The sequence below is a fragment of the Dreissena polymorpha genome, chromosome 5 (genome assembly GCF_020536995.1).
Source record: "Dreissena polymorpha isolate Duluth1 chromosome 5, UMN_Dpol_1.0, whole genome shotgun sequence".
Lineage (NCBI taxonomy): Eukaryota > Metazoa > Mollusca > Bivalvia > Myida > Dreissenidae > Dreissena > Dreissena polymorpha.
This window is the reverse complement of record NC_068359.1, coordinates 105,842,188-105,861,950: the sequence shown is the minus strand read 5'-3', so window position 1 is coordinate 105,861,950 and position 19,763 is coordinate 105,842,188. Positions and strand designations below refer to the sequence as shown.

Sequence of the window (19,763 nt, the reverse complement as noted above, 5' to 3'; positions counted from 1 at the left end):
TTTATGCCCCCGGTAGGGTGGCATATAGCAGTTGAACTGTAGTATGTCAGTATGTGTGTATGTCAGTCTGTCCGTCCGTCCGAAAAAAACTTTAACGTTGGCCATAACTTTTGCATTATTGAAGATAGCAATTTGATATTTGGCATGCATGTGTATTTCATGGAGCTGAACATTTTGAGTGGTGAAAGGTGAAGGTCAAGGTCATCCTTCAAAGTCAAATGTCAAATATATGGCGTCTGTCCGTCCGAAAACTTTAACATTGGCCATAACTTTTTCAATATTGAAGATAGAAACTTGATATTTTGCATGCATGTGTATTTCATGAAGCTGCACATTTTGAGTGGTGGATGTTCAAGGTCAAGGTCATCCTTCAAGGTCAAAGGTAAAAAAAAATAAAATTCAAAGCAGCGTTCTCATGAAGCTGCACATTTTGAGTGGTGGAAGTTCAAGGTCAAGGTCATACTTCAAGGTCAAGGTCAGCCTTCAAGGTCAAAAATAAAAATAAAAAAATTTCAAAGCGGCGTTATCATGAAGCTGCACATTTTGAGTGGTGGAAGTTCAAGGTCAAGGTCATCCTTCAAGTTCAAGGTCATCCTTCTAGGTCAAAGGTCAAAAAAATATTTTAAACATTCAAAGCGGCGTTCTCATGAAGCTGCACATTTTGAGTGGTGGAAGTTCAAGGTCAAGGTCATCCTTCAAGGTCAAGGTCATCCTTCAAGGTCAAAAAAAAATAAAAATTTCAAAGCGGCGTTATCATGAAGCTGCACATTTTGAGTGGTGGAAGTTCAAGGTCAAGGTCATCCTTCAAGTTCAAGGTCATCCTTCAAGGTCAAAGGTCAAAAAAATATTTTAAAAATTCAAAGCGGTGTTCTCATGAAGCTGCACATTTTGAGTGGTGGAAGTTCAAGGTCAAGGTCATCCTTCAAGGTCAAAGGTCAATTTTTATTTTATTTTTAATTCAAAGCGGCGCAATAGGGGGCATTGTGTTTCTGACAAACACATTTCTTGTTATTAATATCATAGTCTTTTTACTAAAAAGCAGTATAACAATATGGCAATTAGTCCATTCTTTTTTGTTTTGTTTTATGCCCCCGGTAGGGTGGCATATAGCAGTTGAACTGTCTGTCAGTATGTCAGTCTGTCGTCCTTCCGAAAAAAAACTTTAACATTGGCCATAACTTTTTAAATATTGAAGATAGCAGCTTGATATTTGGCATGCATGTGTATCTCATGGAGCTGCACATTTTGAGTGGTAAAATTTCAAGGTGAATATCATCCTTCCAGGTCTAGGGATCGAAAAAAACGAATCCAAGGGAAGTAATAAGCTTTAATTGGACATAAATATCTGACCTGCCAAATCGTGGTAAAAGGTCAAGGTCAAGGTCATCCTTCAAGGTCTAAGGTCAAAAATACAAATCAAAGGGAAGTAATAAGCTTTAAAGGGAGATAATTAAATATGTTAAATATTGAACATAGCAACTTTATATTTGGCATGCATGTGTATCTCATGGAGCTGCACATTGAGTGGTGAATCTACAGTCACGGTAGTGGCTTTTAATTATTTGCTTCTAAAAATAGAGAGTGGCTTTTAATTATTTGTTCCTAAAAATAGAGATTTGTTGGAGACAATTATTTTCAAGGGAAGTAATTTATATAATTATAAATCTCATATTATATATTTCCTTACCAAGAATTTAACTTCTTTTCACAGTTACTGTACAGATTTTTATTTTCATTATTTATAACTCAAATGAATGATTTGTCAAAGTTTTTGTTTAAATGATATAATTATCATTTCTTTACTGTACTAATTTGTGAATGGTAGGCTTCATTACATACCTCTGGACTTATGTCTATAGGTACATGATGAACTCTGGCTATGATCTCTTTGATAATCCACAGGCCTTGGTTGTCAGTGATGTCTGACTTCAGTGACTTGGTCATTTTGACTGTCTACAGACCCCCCTGGTTGGATTGGACAAAATCCAAGGGAAGTAATAAGCTTTAAAGGGAGATGATTTCTATACCTGCCAAATGATAAATAGAAATTTTATTTCAAAGCGGCGCAGTAGGGGGCATTGTGTTTCTAACGAACACATCTCTTGTTTCAACATGTATTTCTGTATATGTGAATAGGTTGCAAGGTGAAACAACATGAGGTTGCTGGTGAAGGCAATATGACAAGTGAATGATGAAGCAAATATTGCTTTTTCTATAAACATAGTTTATCCCTGTAATGCTCTATAATACACTATATATGTTATGATATATAATACACTATATCTGTTATGCTCTATAATAAACTTTATTTGTTATGCTCAATAATAAACAATATCTGTTATACTCTAATTTACACTATATTTGTTATGCACTATAATATACTATATCTGTTATGCTCTATAATACACTATATCTGTTATGCTCTATAATACACTATATATGTTATGCTCTATAATACACTATATCTGTTATGCCCTATAATACACTATATATGTTATGCTCTATAATACACTATATCTATTATGCTCTATAATACACTATATCTGTTATGCTCTATAATACACTATATCTGTTATGCTCTATAATACACTATATCTGCTTTGCTCTATAATACACTATGTCTGTTTGCTCTATAATACACCATGTATGTTTTGCTCTATAAAACACTATATCTGTTATGCTCTATAATACACTATATCTGTTATGCTCTATAATACACTATATCTGTTATGCTCTATAATACACTATATCTGTTATACTCTATATTACACTATATCTGTTATGCTCTATAATACACTATATCTGTTATGCTCTTTAATACACTATATCGGTTATGCTCTAAAATGCACTATATATGTTATGCTCTATAATACACTATATCTGTTATGCTCTTTAATACACTATACAATGTATCTGTTTCATCTGAAGCTCATGTAGGTTTTCTAGTGTAGATGATTGTTCCAATGTTATGCTGGCTGCCCTATTCCTGTTGTTCTGGGTTTACAAAAAGTAATGCTGGGTGCCCTATTTCAGCGCTCCGTTGCCGCTCAGGGGAGATGGAGTGTGTGGTGGACAACAAGTGTATCCCTCGGGAGCAGATCTGTAACCGGGTGTACGACTGCAGCGACACCAGGGATGAACTCAACTGCTGTGAGTCTCACATCAAATCTATACGATTTACTAGTTGTCGAGGAAATATATATATATATATATGAAAATATGAGCTTGCAACATATTTCAAAAAAAGAATTAGAACATATGGTCCTTAAAGTATTTGAATCATCTGTCTTCTTGTTATCCCCCGCCATAGGCGGAGGGATATTGTTTTGGTGTTGTCCGTCCTTCCGTCCGTCCGTCTTTCTGTCCGTCCGGCACTTTTGTGTCCGGAGCCATATCTTGAAAGTGCTTTGGCGGATTTCATTGAAACTTGGTATGAGTATATATATGGATAAGAGGATGATGCAGGCTAAATGGCATTGTACACCATCTGTTAATAATGGAGTTATGGCCCTTTGTATCTTGATAAAATGCTTTTTTGTGTCCGGAACCATATCTGGGAAGCGCTTTGGCGGATTTAATTGACACTTGGTATGAGTATATATATGGATAAGAGGATGATGCACGCCAAATGGCATTGTACACCATCTGTTAATAACGGAGTTATGGCCCTTTGTATCTTGAAAAAATGCTTTTTGTGTGTGTCTGGAGCCATATCTTGGGAGTGCTTTGACGGATTTCATTGAAACTTGGTATGAGTATATAAATGGATATGAGGATGATGTTAGCGTTGTTCCTCCGTCTAGAAATATTTGTGTCCAGAAGTATTTTGGCGGGGGATATCAATTCAACGAATTAGCTTGTTTTAAATTTGTATGTATAATAAAGATCTGAAAGATTTTACTTGTTACTGTTAACAAAGATGCTACAAATACAATTATGAGAAATACATGCAACAAAATACAATCATATACAGTATAATAAATTATGTACATATGGATTGAATTTGGTGTGTGAGGCGTTTTTTTTTTACATCAATTTAATGTCTCAGCAATACATAACACTCTTAAATATATCAGGAATCACAATGAGATATTGTGGATAATAAACAGAAGGCTGGAATAATTTTAAAATTGCATATTATTAATACTCATAAGATCCTCATTGTGTAAATGCTGTTTATACTACGTTAGCGTTACCGATCGCCGAAATCGCCATTGGCGATTACAATTCCTGGCTGGCGATTAAAAATAAGATTTTCATGAAATTGGCAATTGAAAAAAATAGACCCTATGCTTTACAAATGCACACTCTACATGCCTGTTTTCAGGCTGTATAAATCGGTATTCGTATAAATCGCCAGAAACATCGCTAAGATTACACAGATAACACCCTTACCGGAAAGGCCCCATGGGGATAATGACGACTGCCTAGGTATATAATCCACATGGCTAATGTCTTAATTGGTCACGCTTTACATTGCGACCAGACTTTTCGAACATTTGGGTTACTTGGCGATTTACGTGATAACTGAATCACTGAAGCGTGCCGTGTTATTACCTATGCTATAGATGTTACGATTTAAACGTTATCGAATCGACCAGTACGGAATTGTCATTTAATCAGATGGACGGAGTTATGGCATTTCCCAACAAACAACGATTTTGATTGGCTAAAAAAGTAGATAAGAGTAACTTCCCTTTACGGTCGCTATGTGACTTGAAAGACCGATTTAGATAGTGAGTTGCAGATTCTGGGAAATATGGATGCTGCGAACGAAAATGGAAAGTCGAAGTCACAGAAATTAACACAATTCTTTAGAAAAGAAAGCGGACAGAATAATGTAAACTCAGGAAATGACCAAATGTTAGGTTCGCTATCGGAGGACGTCTAAAATAGTGCAGACGTGAATGCAGAATAGGAAACGTCTACCTGTAGTCTCATGGTTTTTTACATGTAATGACGGTCTAATGCTTACTAAGTAATTTCTCAAGCATTTCTTCAAAAACAAAAACAAAAGAAAGAAAGTAATGTTTGGATTTCATAAAATGTTGTATAATCACTACCGAGACGGCGGGCTGTTTTAGTGGTTTCGTGTTAATGTATCATTATCACTACGTCACCAGTGTCTATGTTACCAAAAAAAATCGGCTGCAAAATGTCAGCAAGTGGCTCACCAGCGAAGAAAAATTTTCAAGCAAAGAATGGGCTAATTTCAGACAAAAATAGTCTTAATTTTGCTCTGGAAATAGCCCCAAAACGCACCACAGACGATCTAGGATCCACAAATTTTACGGGGCCCCCCCTAGATTTGGCGACTAACTTTTTTTCCTTAGCGCCAACCTAGGTTTATATTTATGTTGTGGTGCAGTTTTAAAGCTTCTAAACGGAGTAAAGATAAAGATAATTTGTGATAGGCATTTTTCAATTCAACTTTGATGTCCTTTATATGCATGATAAGAGACCGCTGTAAAACTTTGAAATATATTATAGAAGTGATCTATCACCAACACAATAATAGGGTGATTGATTTTGATACATATCGTGTGTACTTGTGGGTCCTAGGCTGCATGAAATGTTTGTATTTAGCACATAATAGTGACACACACTGTACCAAAGTGGAACTGTTATTTACATATAATAAGTAGAAGGTATTTGAATAGCAAAATAATATTCAAATATTTTTCATTATTTGAATATTTGTCGCAATTGGTAATGAAATTCAATTATTTGAACATACCAATTTAAGGATAAAGCATTCTGGTAGCCTTCTTTTTTAGTTGTTAATGCTATGACTGGCAGCAAGTCAGTGTGTGTTCGGGTGTGCACATGTCCAAGTTGTTAATACTATGACTGTGGCAGCCAGCAAGTGTATGTTCAGGTGTTGATGTGTTCAAGGAGTGAATGCTATGACTGGCAGCCAGTCAGTGTATGTTCAGGTGTTGATGTGTCCAAGGAGTGAATGCTATGACTGGCAGCCAGCAAGTGTGTGTTCAGGTGTTGAGGTGTTCAAGTAGTGAATGCTATGACTGGCAGCCAGTCAGTGTATGTTCAGGTGTTGATGTGTCCAAGGAGTGAATGCTATAACTGGCAGCCAGCAAGTGTGTGTTCAGGTGTTGAGGTGTTCAAGTTTTGAATGCTATGACTTGCAGCCAGTAAGTGTATGTTCAGGTGTTGATGTGTTCAAGTAGTTAATACTATGACTGGCAGTAAGTGTGTGTTCAGGTGTTGAGGTGTTCAAGTAGTGAATGCTATGACTGGCAGCCAGTAAGTGTATGTTCAGGTGTTGATGTGTTTAAGTAGTTAATACTATGACTGGCAGCCAGCAAGTGTGTGTTCAGGTGTTGAGGTGTTCAAGTATTTAATACTATGACTGGCAGCCAGTAAGTGTATGTTCAGGTGTTGGGGTGTTCAAGTAGTGAATGCTATGACTGGCAGCCAGTCAGTGTATGTTCATGTGTTGATGTGTTCAAATAGTTAATACTATGACTGGCAGCCAGTAAGTGTATGTTCAGGTGTTGATGTGTTGAAGTAGTTAATACTATGACTGGCAGCCAGCAAGTGTGTGTTCAGGTGTTGAGGTGTTCAAGTTGTTGATACTATAACTGGCAGCCAGTAAGTGTGTGTTCAGGTGTTGATGTGTTCAAGTAGTGAATGCTATGACTGGCAGCCAGTCAGCGTATGTTTGGGTGTTGATGTGTTCAAGTAGTTAATACTATGACTGGCAGCCAGCAAGTGTGTGTTCAGGTGTTCAGGTGTTCAAGTAGTTTATACTATGACTGGCAGCCAGTAAGTGTGTGTTCAGGTGTTGAGGTGTTCAAGTAGTGAATGGTATGACTGGCAGCCAGTCAGTGTATGTTCAGGTGTTGATGTGTTCAAGTAGTTAATACTATGACTGGCAGCCAGTAAGTGTGTGTTCAGTTGTTGAGGTGTTCAAGTAGTTAATACTATGACTGGCAGCCAGTAAATGTGTGTTCAGGTGTTGAGGTGTTCAAGTAGTTAATACTTTGACTGGCAGCCAGTAAGTGTGTGCTCGGGTGTTGATGTGTCCATGTAGTAAATACTATGACTGGCAGCCAGTAAGTGTGTGTTTGGGTGTTGATGTGTCCATGTAGTAAATACTATGACTGGCAGCCAGTAAGTGTGTGTTCGGGTGTTGATGTGTCCAAGTAGTAAATACTATGACTGGCAGCCAGTAAGTGTGTGTTTGGGTGTTGATGTGTCCATGTAGTAAATACTATGACTGGCAGCCAGTCAGTGTGTGTTCAGGTGTTGATGTGTCCATGTATTGATGTTTTTATATGTAAATAATTATGTTTAAGTACAAATATTGACACTTTAAAAAATGGCATGATTAAGTTATGCCCAAGTATTGAGATGTCCGTCTTTTGAAATAGTTAAGTAATGGTGGGTTTAAATATTGATATGATTAAATATTGATGTGTTCAATGGTTGAAGTTTTCAAGTTATAATATGTTCAAGTGTTGATGTGTTCAAATGATTATGTGTTCAAGTGTTGATGTAATAAAGTGTTGATGTGTTCATGAGTAGATGTGTTCAAATGTTGATGTTTTCACATGTTGATGTGTTACAGCACGCTGCCGACAGAATGAGTTCCAGTGTGAATCCAACCGAGCCTGCATCAGTCTCGATGGTCGATGTAATGGACTCTCTGATTGTAGTGATGGCTCAGATGAGAGAGGATGCCGTAAGTGTACACAGACTCTACACTGACATGCTCATCAGTTTTGTCATTTAAACAATATTGATTTTATTATTGACATTCTATTTATTCCTACTGATGTTTACTATTTCAGCCACGCGTGCACCAATCACCATTTCTGTAAGTCCACGTCAGCTGCGTATCCGTGCTGGAGCTGAGGCTCTTATCTCCTGTATGGCGACGGGATTGCCCGCTAATGCCCGCGTGGAGTGGTCCCGTACAGGGGTATGTGGCTGAGTATCATCATACAGACATAACAACTGTGTGTCTCAGAAATATATATACCTTTGTAGGCATGTTTGCTTGACTTTATATAGAAGTGACATTGGGTAAGAATAATTGTGCATGATTGTGATGTTTGCAGGGTCTGCCAATGCAGTCAGCAGTAGAGGGCGGCAAGCTCATGATTCCTGTTGCCAAGACCATGGACTCTGGCGACTATGTGTGTCGGGTGGTTGGGGTTCCCGGGGAATACTCTGAGACTGCAAGGCTGGAGGTTGTACCAGGTATGTGCATTATCTCATCTCATAAATAACGTCTTATTCTCAAAGGAAAAATTGAATTTATTATTATTATTATTATGCCCCCCTTCGAAGAAGAGGGGGTATATTGCTTTGCTCATGTCGGTCTGTCGGTCGGTCGGTCCGTCCACCAGGTGGTTTCCGGATGATAACTCAAGAACGCTTGGGCCTAGGATCTTGAAAATTCATAGGTACATTGATCATGACTCGCAGATGACCCCTATTGATTTTCAGGTCACTAGGTCAAAGGTCAAGGTCACGGTGACCCGAAATAGTAAAATGGTTTCTGGATGATAACTCAAGAACACTTATGCCTTGGATCATGAAACTTCATATGTACATTCATCATGACTCTCAGATGACCCCTATTGATTTTCAGGTCACTAGGTCCAAGGTCACGGTGACTCAACTTAGAAAAATGGTTTCCAGATGATAACTCAAGAACGCTTACGCCTAGGATCATGAAACTTCATAGGTACATTGATCATGACTCGCAGATGACCCCTATTGACTTTCAGGTCACTAGGTCAAAGGTCAAGGTTCGGTGACTTGACACAGTAAAATGGTTTCCGGATGATAACTCAAGAAAGATTACGCCTAGGTTCATGAAACTTCATAGGTACATTGATCATGACTCGCAGATGACCCCTATTGATTTTCAGGTCACTAGATCAAAGGTCAAGGTCTCAGTGCCAAAAAACGTATTCACACAATGGTTGCCACTACAACTGACAGCCCATATTGGGGGCATGCATGTTTTACAAACAGCCCTTGTTACATAAAAAAATCTGTGTTCATATTTTAGTATTATATATTATTCCAGTGTCTTGGTAAGAAATATTAACATACCCCAGTCTATATTGTATATAATCTGACTTTGCATGATTGGTGTTCAGTGGGTCCGCCTCCCAATCCAGACCCAGACACAGCTAAGTGTGGTCGTGATGAGGCGGTATGTCAGAACGGTCAGTGTATCCGGCGGGAGTACCGCTGTGACGGTGAGAGGGACTGTGCAGATGGTTCGGATGAGCCACCAGACTGCTGTAAGTAACAACATATACTGCAGTTAAATAGTTGCTATTTGCTTCAGTTGGTGATTGAATGTTCAAAACCTAGTTCAGAAACACTTCTTATGTCACATGAAATGTGAATAAAGAAATAATGTAATAAATTATATTGTATGTGCAGTTTGCACGTCATAAATATCTGGTGTCTTGATAGAAGAAACCTTTTGACCTGTGTCATAAATAATTATGTACATGAGCTATAGAGCTCACAATGGAAACAAAGGTACCCATCTACACAGTTACGTTCTTAAAAACATTTTTAATAGTAATACATAACTGAAGGAACAATCTATATTTTGCTGTTGCTTCTCTATGTGTCTCTACTGTTGTTTGTATGTTTGCAGACAACAACTTGTGTGAGCCCAATGAGTTCCAGTGTCCCTCAGGGCAGTGTGTCATGAAGATCTGGAGGTGTGACGGGGAGACGGACTGTGACGATGGATTTGATGAAGCAAACTGCAGTAGGCCTCCCTTTAAGCTTACATAGATACTTGTTCTCACGCAAACATGATAGATATGACACACAATCCAGTCTGCTACTATTTATCCTACACACATTGATGACTGTATTGATACATGTAAGAGATACTAGCTGTTTGTTACTTCAACTATCTATGTGTGTTGTGTGTTACAGAGACAAAGCAGCCCGATGAGCCATGTGGCACAGACGAGTTCCAGTGTGTCAGCGGGGACCAGTGTCTGCCACTAGCCTACCAGTGTGACCAGGAGATAGACTGCCTCGACCGCTCTGATGAGATAGGATGTAGTATGTACAGCTCAGAGTATTGTCTATCTAAGCTCATACAGAATAAAGTAGGTCATATGCTGACCGTGTATTTTCCTATAATAGGTCAGTGGCTTTAAATAGGGTCATGTTATTAAACAAGATTACATCATTTGATACAGTGTACCTAAATTTACTTTTCTTATTACTTTGATGCAAGAAAAAGAATTACTTGGTATGATAACTTTATTTCATGGCTTCTTACTGTACTTGGTATGATAACTTTATTTCATGGCTTCTTACTGCCCCACATGGTGTGATCCATGGAAGTAAATTAATATTAATGTTCACTGACTGAAATGCATTAATGTGAAATAATGTAGACCTGTATCCACAGTATGAGATAGTTTCCTGCAATTTGTTTGTTAATGCTATGTCAGGATGTTATGAGCCATAAGGATCTATCTGGGAGGTTATTCTTCACAGGTCAGTGTCTGAACCAGATTATTCTTCACAGGTCAGTGTCTGAAGGACGTTATTATTTAAATGTCAGTGTCTGAACCAAGTTATTCTTCTTTGGTCAGTGTCTGAACCAGGATATTCTTCACAGGTCAGTGTCTTAACCAGGTTATTCCTCACAGGTCAGTGTCTGAACCAGGTTATTCTTCACTGGTCAGTGTCTGAACCAGGTTAATCTTCACAGGTCAGTGTCTGAAGGACGTTATTATTCAAATGTCAGTGTCTGAACCAAGTTATTCTTCTTTGGTCAGTGTCTGAACCAGGATATTCTTCACAGGTCAGTGTCTTAACCAGGTTATTCCTCACAGGTCAGTGTGTGAACCAGGTTATTCTTCACTGGTCAGTGTCTGAACCAGTTTATTCTTCCCTGGTCAGTGTCTGAACCAGGTTATTCTTCCCAGGTCAATGTCTTTACCAGGTTATTCTTCACAGGTCAGTGTGTGAACCAGGTTATTATTCAATGGTCAGTGTCTGAACCAGGTTATTCTTCACTGGTCAGTGTCTGAACCAGGTTATTCTTCAGTGCTCAGTGTCTGAACCAGGCTATTTTTCACAGGTCAGTGTCTGAACCAGGTTATTCGTCACTGGTCAGTGTCTGAACCAGATTATTCTTCAGTGCTCAGTGTCTGAACCAGGTTATTATTCACGGGTCAGTGTCTGAACCAGGTTATTCTTCACAGGTCAGTGTCTGAACCAGGCTATTCTTCACTGGTCAGTGTCTGAACCAGATTATTCTTCAGTGCTCAGTGTCTGAACCAGGTTATTCTTCACAGGTCAATGTCTGAACCAGGTTATTCTTCACTGGTCAGTGTCTGAACCAGATTATTCATCACAAGTCAGTGTCTGAACCAGGTTATTCTTCACAGGTCAGTGTCTGAATCAGGCTATTCTTCACTGGTCAGTGTCTGAACCAGATTATTCTTCAGTGCTCAGTGTCTGAACCAGGTTATTCTTCACAGGTCAGTGTCTGAACCAGGTTTTTATTCACAGGTCAGTGTCTGAACCAGGTTATTCTTCACAGGTCAGTGTCTGAACCAGGCTATTCTTCACTGGTCAGTGTCTGAACCAGATTATTCTTCAGTGCCCAGTGTCTGAACCAGGTTATTATTCACAGGTCAGTGTCTGAACCAGGTTATTATTCACAGGTCAGTGTCTAAACCAGGTTATTCTTCACAGGTCAGTGTCTGAACCAGGCTATTCTTCACTGGTCAGTGTCTGAACCAGATTATTCTTCACAGGTCAGTGTCTGAACCAGGTCATTCGTCACAGGTCAGTGTCTGAACCAGGTTATTATTCACAAGTCAGTGTCTGAACCAGGTTATTCTTCACAGGTCAGTGTCTGAACCAGGCTATTCTTCACTGGTCAGTGTCTGAACCAGGTTATTATTAACAGGTCAGTGTCTGAACCAGGTTATTCGTCACAGGTCAGTGTCTGAACCAGGTTATTTGTCACAGGTCAGTGTCTGAACCAGGTTATTCGTCACAGGTCAGTGTCTGAACCAGGTTATTCTTCACTGGTCAGTGCCTGAACCAGATTATTCTTTACTGGTCAATGTCTGAACCAGATTATTCTTCACTGGTCAGTGTCTGAACCAGGTTATTCATCACAGGTCAATGTCTGAACCAGATTATTCTTCCCTGGTCAGTGTCTGAACCAGGTTATTCTTCCCAGGTCAATGTCTTTACCAGGTTATTCTTCACAGGTCAGTGTGTGAACCAGGTTATTATTCAATGGTCAGTGTCTGAACCAGGTTATTCTTCACTGGTAAGTGTCTGAACCAGGTTATTCTTCACTGATAAGTGTCTGAACCAGGCTATTCTTCACTGGTCAGTCTCTGAACCAGATTATTCTTTAGTGCTCAGTGTCTGAATCAGGTTATTCTTCACAGGTCAGTGTCTGAACCAGGTTATTCTTCACTGGTCAGTGTCTGAACCAGATTATTCTTCAGTGCTCAGTGTCTGAACCAGGTTCGTCTTCACAGGTCAATGTCTGAACCAGGTTATTCTTCACTGGTCAGTGTCTGAACCAGATTATTCGTCACAAGTCAGTGTCTGAACCAGGTTATTTTTTCACAGGTCAGTGTCTGAAACAGGCTATTCTTCACTGGTCAGTGTCTGAACCAGATTATTCTTCAGTGCTCAGTGTCTGAACCAGGTTATTCTTCACAGGTCAGTGTCTGAACCAGGTTATTATTCACAGGTCAGTGTCTGAACCAGGTTATTCTTCACAGGTCAGTGTCTGAACCAGGCTATTCTTCACTGGTCAGTGTCTGAACCAGATTATTCTTCACTGGTCAGTGTCTGAACCAGGTCATTCGTCACAGGTCAGTGTCTGAACCAGGTTATTATTCACAGGTCAGTGTCTGAACCAGGTTATTCTTCACAGGTCAGTGTCTGAACCAGGCTATTCTTCACTGGTCAGTGTCTGAACCAGGTTATTATTAACAGGTCAGTGCCTGAACCAGGTTATTATTAACAGGTCAGTGTCTGAACCAGGTTATTTGTCACAGGTCAGTGTCTGAACCAGGTTATTCGTCACAGGTCAGTGTCTAAACCAGGTTATTTTTCACTGGTCAGTGCCTGAACCAGATTATTCTTCACTGGTCAATGTCTGAACCAGATTATTCTTCACTGGTCAGTGTCTGAACCAGGTTATTCATCCCAGGTCAGTGTCTGAACCAGATTATTCTTCACTGGTCAATGTCTGAACCAGATTATTCTTTACAGGTCAATGTTTGAACCAGATTATTTTTCACTGGTCAGTGTCTGAACCAGGTTATTTTTCACTGGTCAGTGTCTGAACCAGGTTATTCTTCACAGGTCAGTGTCTGAACCAGGTTATTCTTCACTGGTCAGTGTCTGAACCAGATTATTCTTCACTGGTCAATGTCAGAACCAGGTTAATCTTCACTGGTCAGTGTCTGAACCAGGTTATTCTTCGCTGGTCAGTGTCTGAACCAGGTTATTCTTCACAGGTCAGTGTCTGAACCAGGCTATTCTTCACTGGTCAATGTCAGAACCAGGTTATTCTTCACAAGTCAGTGTCTAAACCAGGTTATTCTTCACTGGTCAGTGTCTGAACCTGGTTATTCTTCACAGGTCAGTGTGTGAACCAGGTTATTCTTCACTGGTCAGTGTCTGAAACAGGTTATTCTTTACTGGTCAGTGTCTGAACCAGGTTATTCTCCACTAAGCAGTGTGTGTACGCCGTATGTTTCAGCTGCCCCGATCATCACAGTGCCTCCTGTGGCTGAGATCGAAGTGGAGCTGGGAGGCATGTTCACCATCGTATGTGAGGCCGTGGGTGTTCCGACCCCCCTGATAGTGTGGCGCCTTAACTGGGGCAACATCCCGTCAGGTGACCGTGTTACTGTTGTCAGTGAGGCGGGCCGGGGCGTGCTCACGGTGAAGGATGCCAGGTATGAGGATGCAGGCGCATACACCTGTGAGGCCATCAACACTCGGGGCTCCATCTTTGCAATTCCAGACGCACTGGTCATCGTTACACGTATGTATTGAATCACTTGTATACAGTCACTTAAAGATAAATGTAATTTATTGGAATATGTTTTAAGGTAATTTAAAGACCTTAAGAAATAAAATAATAATATAAAAGAAGTTTTTTACCAAATATGTCATTTTTACATGTAGACATTTGTTACTGTATTTCTTGATGTATGTACACTATGTAAAGACACCTGTATTAACAGTGGTGCCTGCTTTAGAAGGTAAGTGCTCAATCTTGTTTTGATATGCCAGTACATTCACTCATAGACCAACTTGTACACACCATGTTTTGATATGCCAGTACATTCACTCATAGACCAACTTGTACACACCATGTATGAAAGGAGAACAGGACTCCAAACATATGTTGGAGCAGGCATGTACGGAACCAGGAATATATTTGAACCATGATACAAAGTGAAAAAAACAGCATGAAGTCAATGGAATGGATGCATGTCTTATGTACAATGGCTCTCTATCAAGTCAGGAGACTTGTGTGAGGAATGAGGGAGAGGAATGTGCACTGACTTAATTGTGGACTTGTTTACAGTGGAATGGAAGGAATGTAAACTATGTACTCTATGTATTAATCCAAGAATACACAACATACTTGAAGCAAGAATGGGAACACTTCATGAATGAAATAACTTGGGAGTTTTGATAATGTTAATATGAATAGGAACAAGAATGAAACGTAAGGAAAGTGTTTCATAAAGGTTTAAATTTGCCTTTCACTTCTGAATTGTGTTGTAAAGGTTTATGGATTGGATAAAGATGGTTTTTACTGTGTTTATTAGAGCAAGAAAACAGAGCTCTTTTGAAGCAAAACTAAGATGAATCATTTTGAAAAATTGATGTGATAAATGTTTAACACTGCAGTTTTTCTGATTTTATTTTTTCGCAGTCAAACTGTAAGGCCACAACTTTTTAATTTCCTTGTTAACAAAATTATTGAACACATTTTTTGAAAAGGTAACAAAAAACGAGTAACGTTTTTTAATATTTTTTTTGTCAATTGTCTATTGTGTACCAATGGTAACAAAATTACAGAATGTATAACACAGAGTGGTCTTCCTTAAGTCATAACTTACTTTATTTTTTGCTTTCCAGTGGTTTATAGTGAAATATCATTGATTTAAAACTGATAATTCTCTGTCTCAAACAGCGAAAATTAACAGGAAAAATTATCAATAATTTAAATTGTTTTATCGGAACTATTTTATTGCAAAAATACAAAAACAATCATTTGTAAGCATAAAATAATAAGATTAGTTTTTGGATTCGGTTGAATATCGATTGTAATTCTCTTGTGATTATAGGTAAAATATTGTTTCACTCGTGGCTATGCCACCAGTGAAAATATTATTTGCTATGATCACTTGTGAATTCAAATCAATATTCCACCAAATCCAACAAATATGGTATGTATTAAGTCTGGTTTCCATAAGGTTGGATTATGAAAAGTCAAATTTTCAATGATTTGTTTCCATAAATTTCAGTGCTTTGAAAGGAGCAGACTCTGGTGTTTTAACTCAATCAAATTTAAATTGATTCCTTTTTTACCCCAGCAAATGTTCTGCCTTGCGTCATTTGGACACAATAAAATCTTGACCAGAGAGTCACAATCACTCACAGAAGTTCCATCGTAATGACCCTGTTATGCTACATGTGCTTATTGAGATCTCACCTGTGTATTAAAACATCTTCTATTGACAGGCATTGATGTAATATAAATTATCATTATGTTTCAATTTGATGTAGTTGTTTATTAGTCCCCTACCCCACTGGAGGGGACTTATGGTTTTTGCTCTGTCTGTCTGTCTGTCTGTCTGTCTGTGTGTCTGTCTGTCTGTGTGTCTGTGTGTCTGTCTGTCAGTCTGTCTGTCTGTCTGTCTGTCTGTCTGTCTGTCTGTCTGTCTGTCTGTCTGTCACACTTTTCTGAATTATGCGATAACTTTTTAAGTTCTTAATATTTGTTCATGAAACTTGAAACATGGATAGATGGCAATATGGACATTATGCACGTCATTTCATTTCGTTCCTACGTCAAAAATTCTGGTTGCTATGGAAACAAATAGACTAGAAATACTGCTGAAAATGGTGGTTTTCTGGATCCTGCAATAACTTTAAAAGTTCTTAATATTTTTTCATGAAACTTGAAACATGGATAGATGGCAATATGGACATTATGCACGTCATTTCATTTTGTTCCTACGTCAACAATTCTGGTTGCTATGACAACACATATTTATAAAAAATTGTGACAATGGTGGAATTTCTGACAATGGTGGAGCCGGTAGGGGACATATATTGCTTGGCAATAGTCTTAATTTAAATAATTTAGTAGAGCAATACAATCTTGAAGTAAGGTGTCATTTTATTTTTAAGAATCAAAACAAGTTACACATTTAGCTGCTTTAAAAAATTACCTCTGCAGATTTCATTTTTAACTCTTCAAAATTTCAGAGTATCCGGATGTATTGTTATCCATGGATTGGGCAAACGATTTTCTCAAGCTTATTTAAGAGTTGACTGCGCATTATTTCTTAGTTATTATTAATTCTCAAATAAGACATGACAAGTATTATTGCTCAGTAGCTTAAATTTTTCATACAAAATAAAAGAAAAACACAATTAAATAATAGTATCTATCTGCTGATGTACAGTAAAAGAAAATAAAAACTCACATTAAACACAAAAATGTTGCCTAAATTCTAATATTAAAGAATGTTCAACTTTTTTGTCATGCTTTTTTACATTTGAACATGCTATTTAGAGATTTTAGTGCATCAATTGCTGTTGTTCAGTGCTAAGTTATCTTAATTTCTATAACAGGAACTTAAACAATGTAAAAAGCTAACATCCAACTATATATCAACAAAAAGTAAATTTAAATGTAATGTAAAAAATAGCATATAGTTGGATACACAGATTTTTAGCTTGAAATATTTGTGTGGTAATTCTCATCCAAATGTATTGAAATGTAGACATTTATGAAACTGTGATGTATATATACTTGTGATTTATTATACACAAATACCCATTACTCAACTGTGGACTGTGGTGACAATGCTGCATGTAACATTTAACATCATTTGGAGGAGTTGTTAGAATTTTAAATTGAAAAATGTATAATTAGATACTTAAAAAAATCATTAGGGAGCAAGTTAGCTAATACAACCATTTAATCTTATAAGATCATAATTTCTGATCCTTTTTAATCATAATAGTAGTGACACTATAGCTGAATCCATATTGTACCAAAGCTGCATGGTGCTGTGTTTGCCTTTACAGCTGCCATCCCCCAGCAGGTACTTGACACCTCCAGTCTCCTCCTGATAGGGGAAAGCAGCCACCTGGAGCTCAATAACAAGTACCACACTCTGACTGTTGGCATGGCAACACAGTGCAGCACTGACCTCCAGCTTACCATGGTTGGATCAACACTCTACAGCAAATGTCCACAAGGAAATACTGTTGACCTATCTTATGCTGGAGAAGAGAACATTGATATAGAGTTAGTTAGGCGCATAGTTCTGGTTGACATACGTGGGTATACATTGCCAGAGCCTGAGCATGATATGATAGTAGTTCATGTGGGAGGGTTGCCAGATATGGGGGAGGAGGAGGTCAGACACAGGCAGGTCATACATGGAGTCACAACTGGGATGTCAAACATGCTGCGCAGAAAGATTGAAATAGGAGGCAGGCAGAGGAACAAGTTTGAAACAGAGAAACAAATCATACACCTTGGTTTGAGTCGTCAGTGTGATGGTCATTTAGTTTTAGGAAACAGGCTTGAGAAAAAGCTATTGAAATGTGAAAATCACAATGAGTCAGATAATTATATGTGGAAAACTGGAGATAATGATATTTTTAGAAATTTTGTCCAGATTAAAAAAGCAACAGAACCTGTTTTTATGATGGGCTCAGTCCCCATTAAGAAGAGAAATAAGTTATCAAATACTATCAAAAAGTCCAGTAGTACAATAAAAGATGATGATGTTTTGAATGCTCACTCTGATATTGATGCAGCTTCTGCACAATATTTGCCTGGTCATCTTGGACATAATAAGAAAATAGATGAAGGTCATTCTTCTGTACAGGTAGCTCTTCAAGCACACTCAGACATTGGAAGCAGACCAAGGGGTGACATGCCACCTGAATGGATTCCTCATCATGAACAACATGCCCATGAACAGTGGGGGATTTTGGATCATTTTGTTTATCCACAAAAATTTGATGGCCCAAAAATTGTTTTGGAAAACGTTTTAAACAAGATGAAAATAACAGACTTTGATTTATCAAAGAATATTCCAATAGTAGAAAATGAAATGGTGGAAAGTATTCTTAATACAGATTTAAAAAGTATTGATGGTAATATTATAGAAATCCTTGGATCAACAAAAGTTGATGTAACAAACAATAAAGAGAAGATCATTCATGTAGGACTTGATGACATCTGTGAAAGAAGTATGGAGGTTATTGTGAAGGCTCCCACATTGAGTCTACAGTGTGACACTGTGACAGTGAACATTACATACATCGGGAATGGACCAGCTGCCTTTCAGATTATTGAGACTGACACTTGGTTAGAAGCTGGAACAGAACTGTCTAACAGTCTTCCAGAAAATTATTTGACAATATTTGTTGGTAAAATACCTGATAATATCAATAAAATTGCAATTAAAACTTTTTGGTTAAATGACAGAAGCACTCTCTCACTAAAAGATACGGTTGTTAAAAGTTCAGGATCTCGTCAACTGAGACATCTTTCTCTTATCTTAGGCATAAATAGGCAATGTGCAGATAATATATATTCTATAAGAAAAGATAATGCAGTTACAATTGTTTGTGGCTATCCTAAAAGTGGAAACTTGGACATGCATTACAAACCATTTAATTATTTGAATGAAACAGAAAGAGAAAATGTAATTCATGGTAATTCAATGTCCAGTAATGAAAACAATGGTATTCACATTATAGCAGAAGTCCATGCTCCACTTCTGACTGATAATATTGTGCTGCTTAAATACCCTGAGAGAGATGACATGGCTTCAGTATTGAAGAAATATGATGAAATTGAAACATTGGTACCAATCTTTGGAGATATTGTTCAGGTTGTTGGGTCAGAAAGTGTTAGTGTTCATAATGAACGTGAACAATTTGTAAATATAGTATTGTGTAGAGGTTATGATAAAAGTGTTGATATCACTTTCAATGGTTCTTCTCTATCTTGTATGTGTGGAAATTCCACAGTTGACATTTCATTTGTTGGTGGCAGCCCAACACATCTGGAGGCTGTGCAGACTGACCATAACATTGAAGTTGTTTTAAAGTCTCCAGGTAAACAGAGGAACATTACCCTGTATGTTGGGGAAATACCACAACATGTCAATAAAAACAAAACAGACATTTACACATTTTATTCCCAAAGTGAAATTTCAACGCAAGTTCCTATTGTTTTAGAAACGGTACATTTAACATCTGATGAACAGCTGGGCTTTATGTTTGGTATAAGACAACAATGTGAACATAGGCTTCACGCATCCACATCTTCAGGAAAAATTACGATTCAGTGTGGAATGGTTGAAACACATGTTCAAACCATTCCACCTGTAGAAGAAACTCAAACATTGAAACAGCTTAGAGAAGCTGAAAGTACAACAAGCATTACTATCAAATGGAAACTAGGACCAATTTCT

At 38.0% G+C, this 19,763-nt stretch overlaps 1 protein-coding gene across 5 annotated transcripts in view; it reads left to right on the top strand.

Annotated features, from left to right (window-relative positions):
- The window catches only part of LOC127881858 (basement membrane-specific heparan sulfate proteoglycan core protein-like), a 198,207-nt gene that overhangs the window by 93,800 nt on the left and 84,644 nt on the right, over positions 1 to 19,763 (top strand). For all 5 annotated transcript variants that reach the window (XM_052430022.1, XM_052430024.1, XM_052430023.1 and 2 more), the window contains 8 exons: positions 3,034 to 3,150; positions 7,592 to 7,705; positions 7,815 to 7,945; positions 8,085 to 8,226; positions 9,138 to 9,284; positions 9,653 to 9,769; positions 9,943 to 10,074; positions 13,772 to 14,059. In XM_052430022.1, the coding sequence (XP_052285982.1) occupies positions 3,034 to 3,150; positions 7,592 to 7,705; positions 7,815 to 7,945; positions 8,085 to 8,226; positions 9,138 to 9,284; positions 9,653 to 9,769; positions 9,943 to 10,074; positions 13,772 to 14,059 (1,188 nt within the window). The remainder of the gene's footprint in view (positions 1 to 3,033; positions 3,151 to 7,591; positions 7,706 to 7,814; positions 7,946 to 8,084; positions 8,227 to 9,137; positions 9,285 to 9,652; positions 9,770 to 9,942; positions 10,075 to 13,771; positions 14,060 to 19,763) is intronic.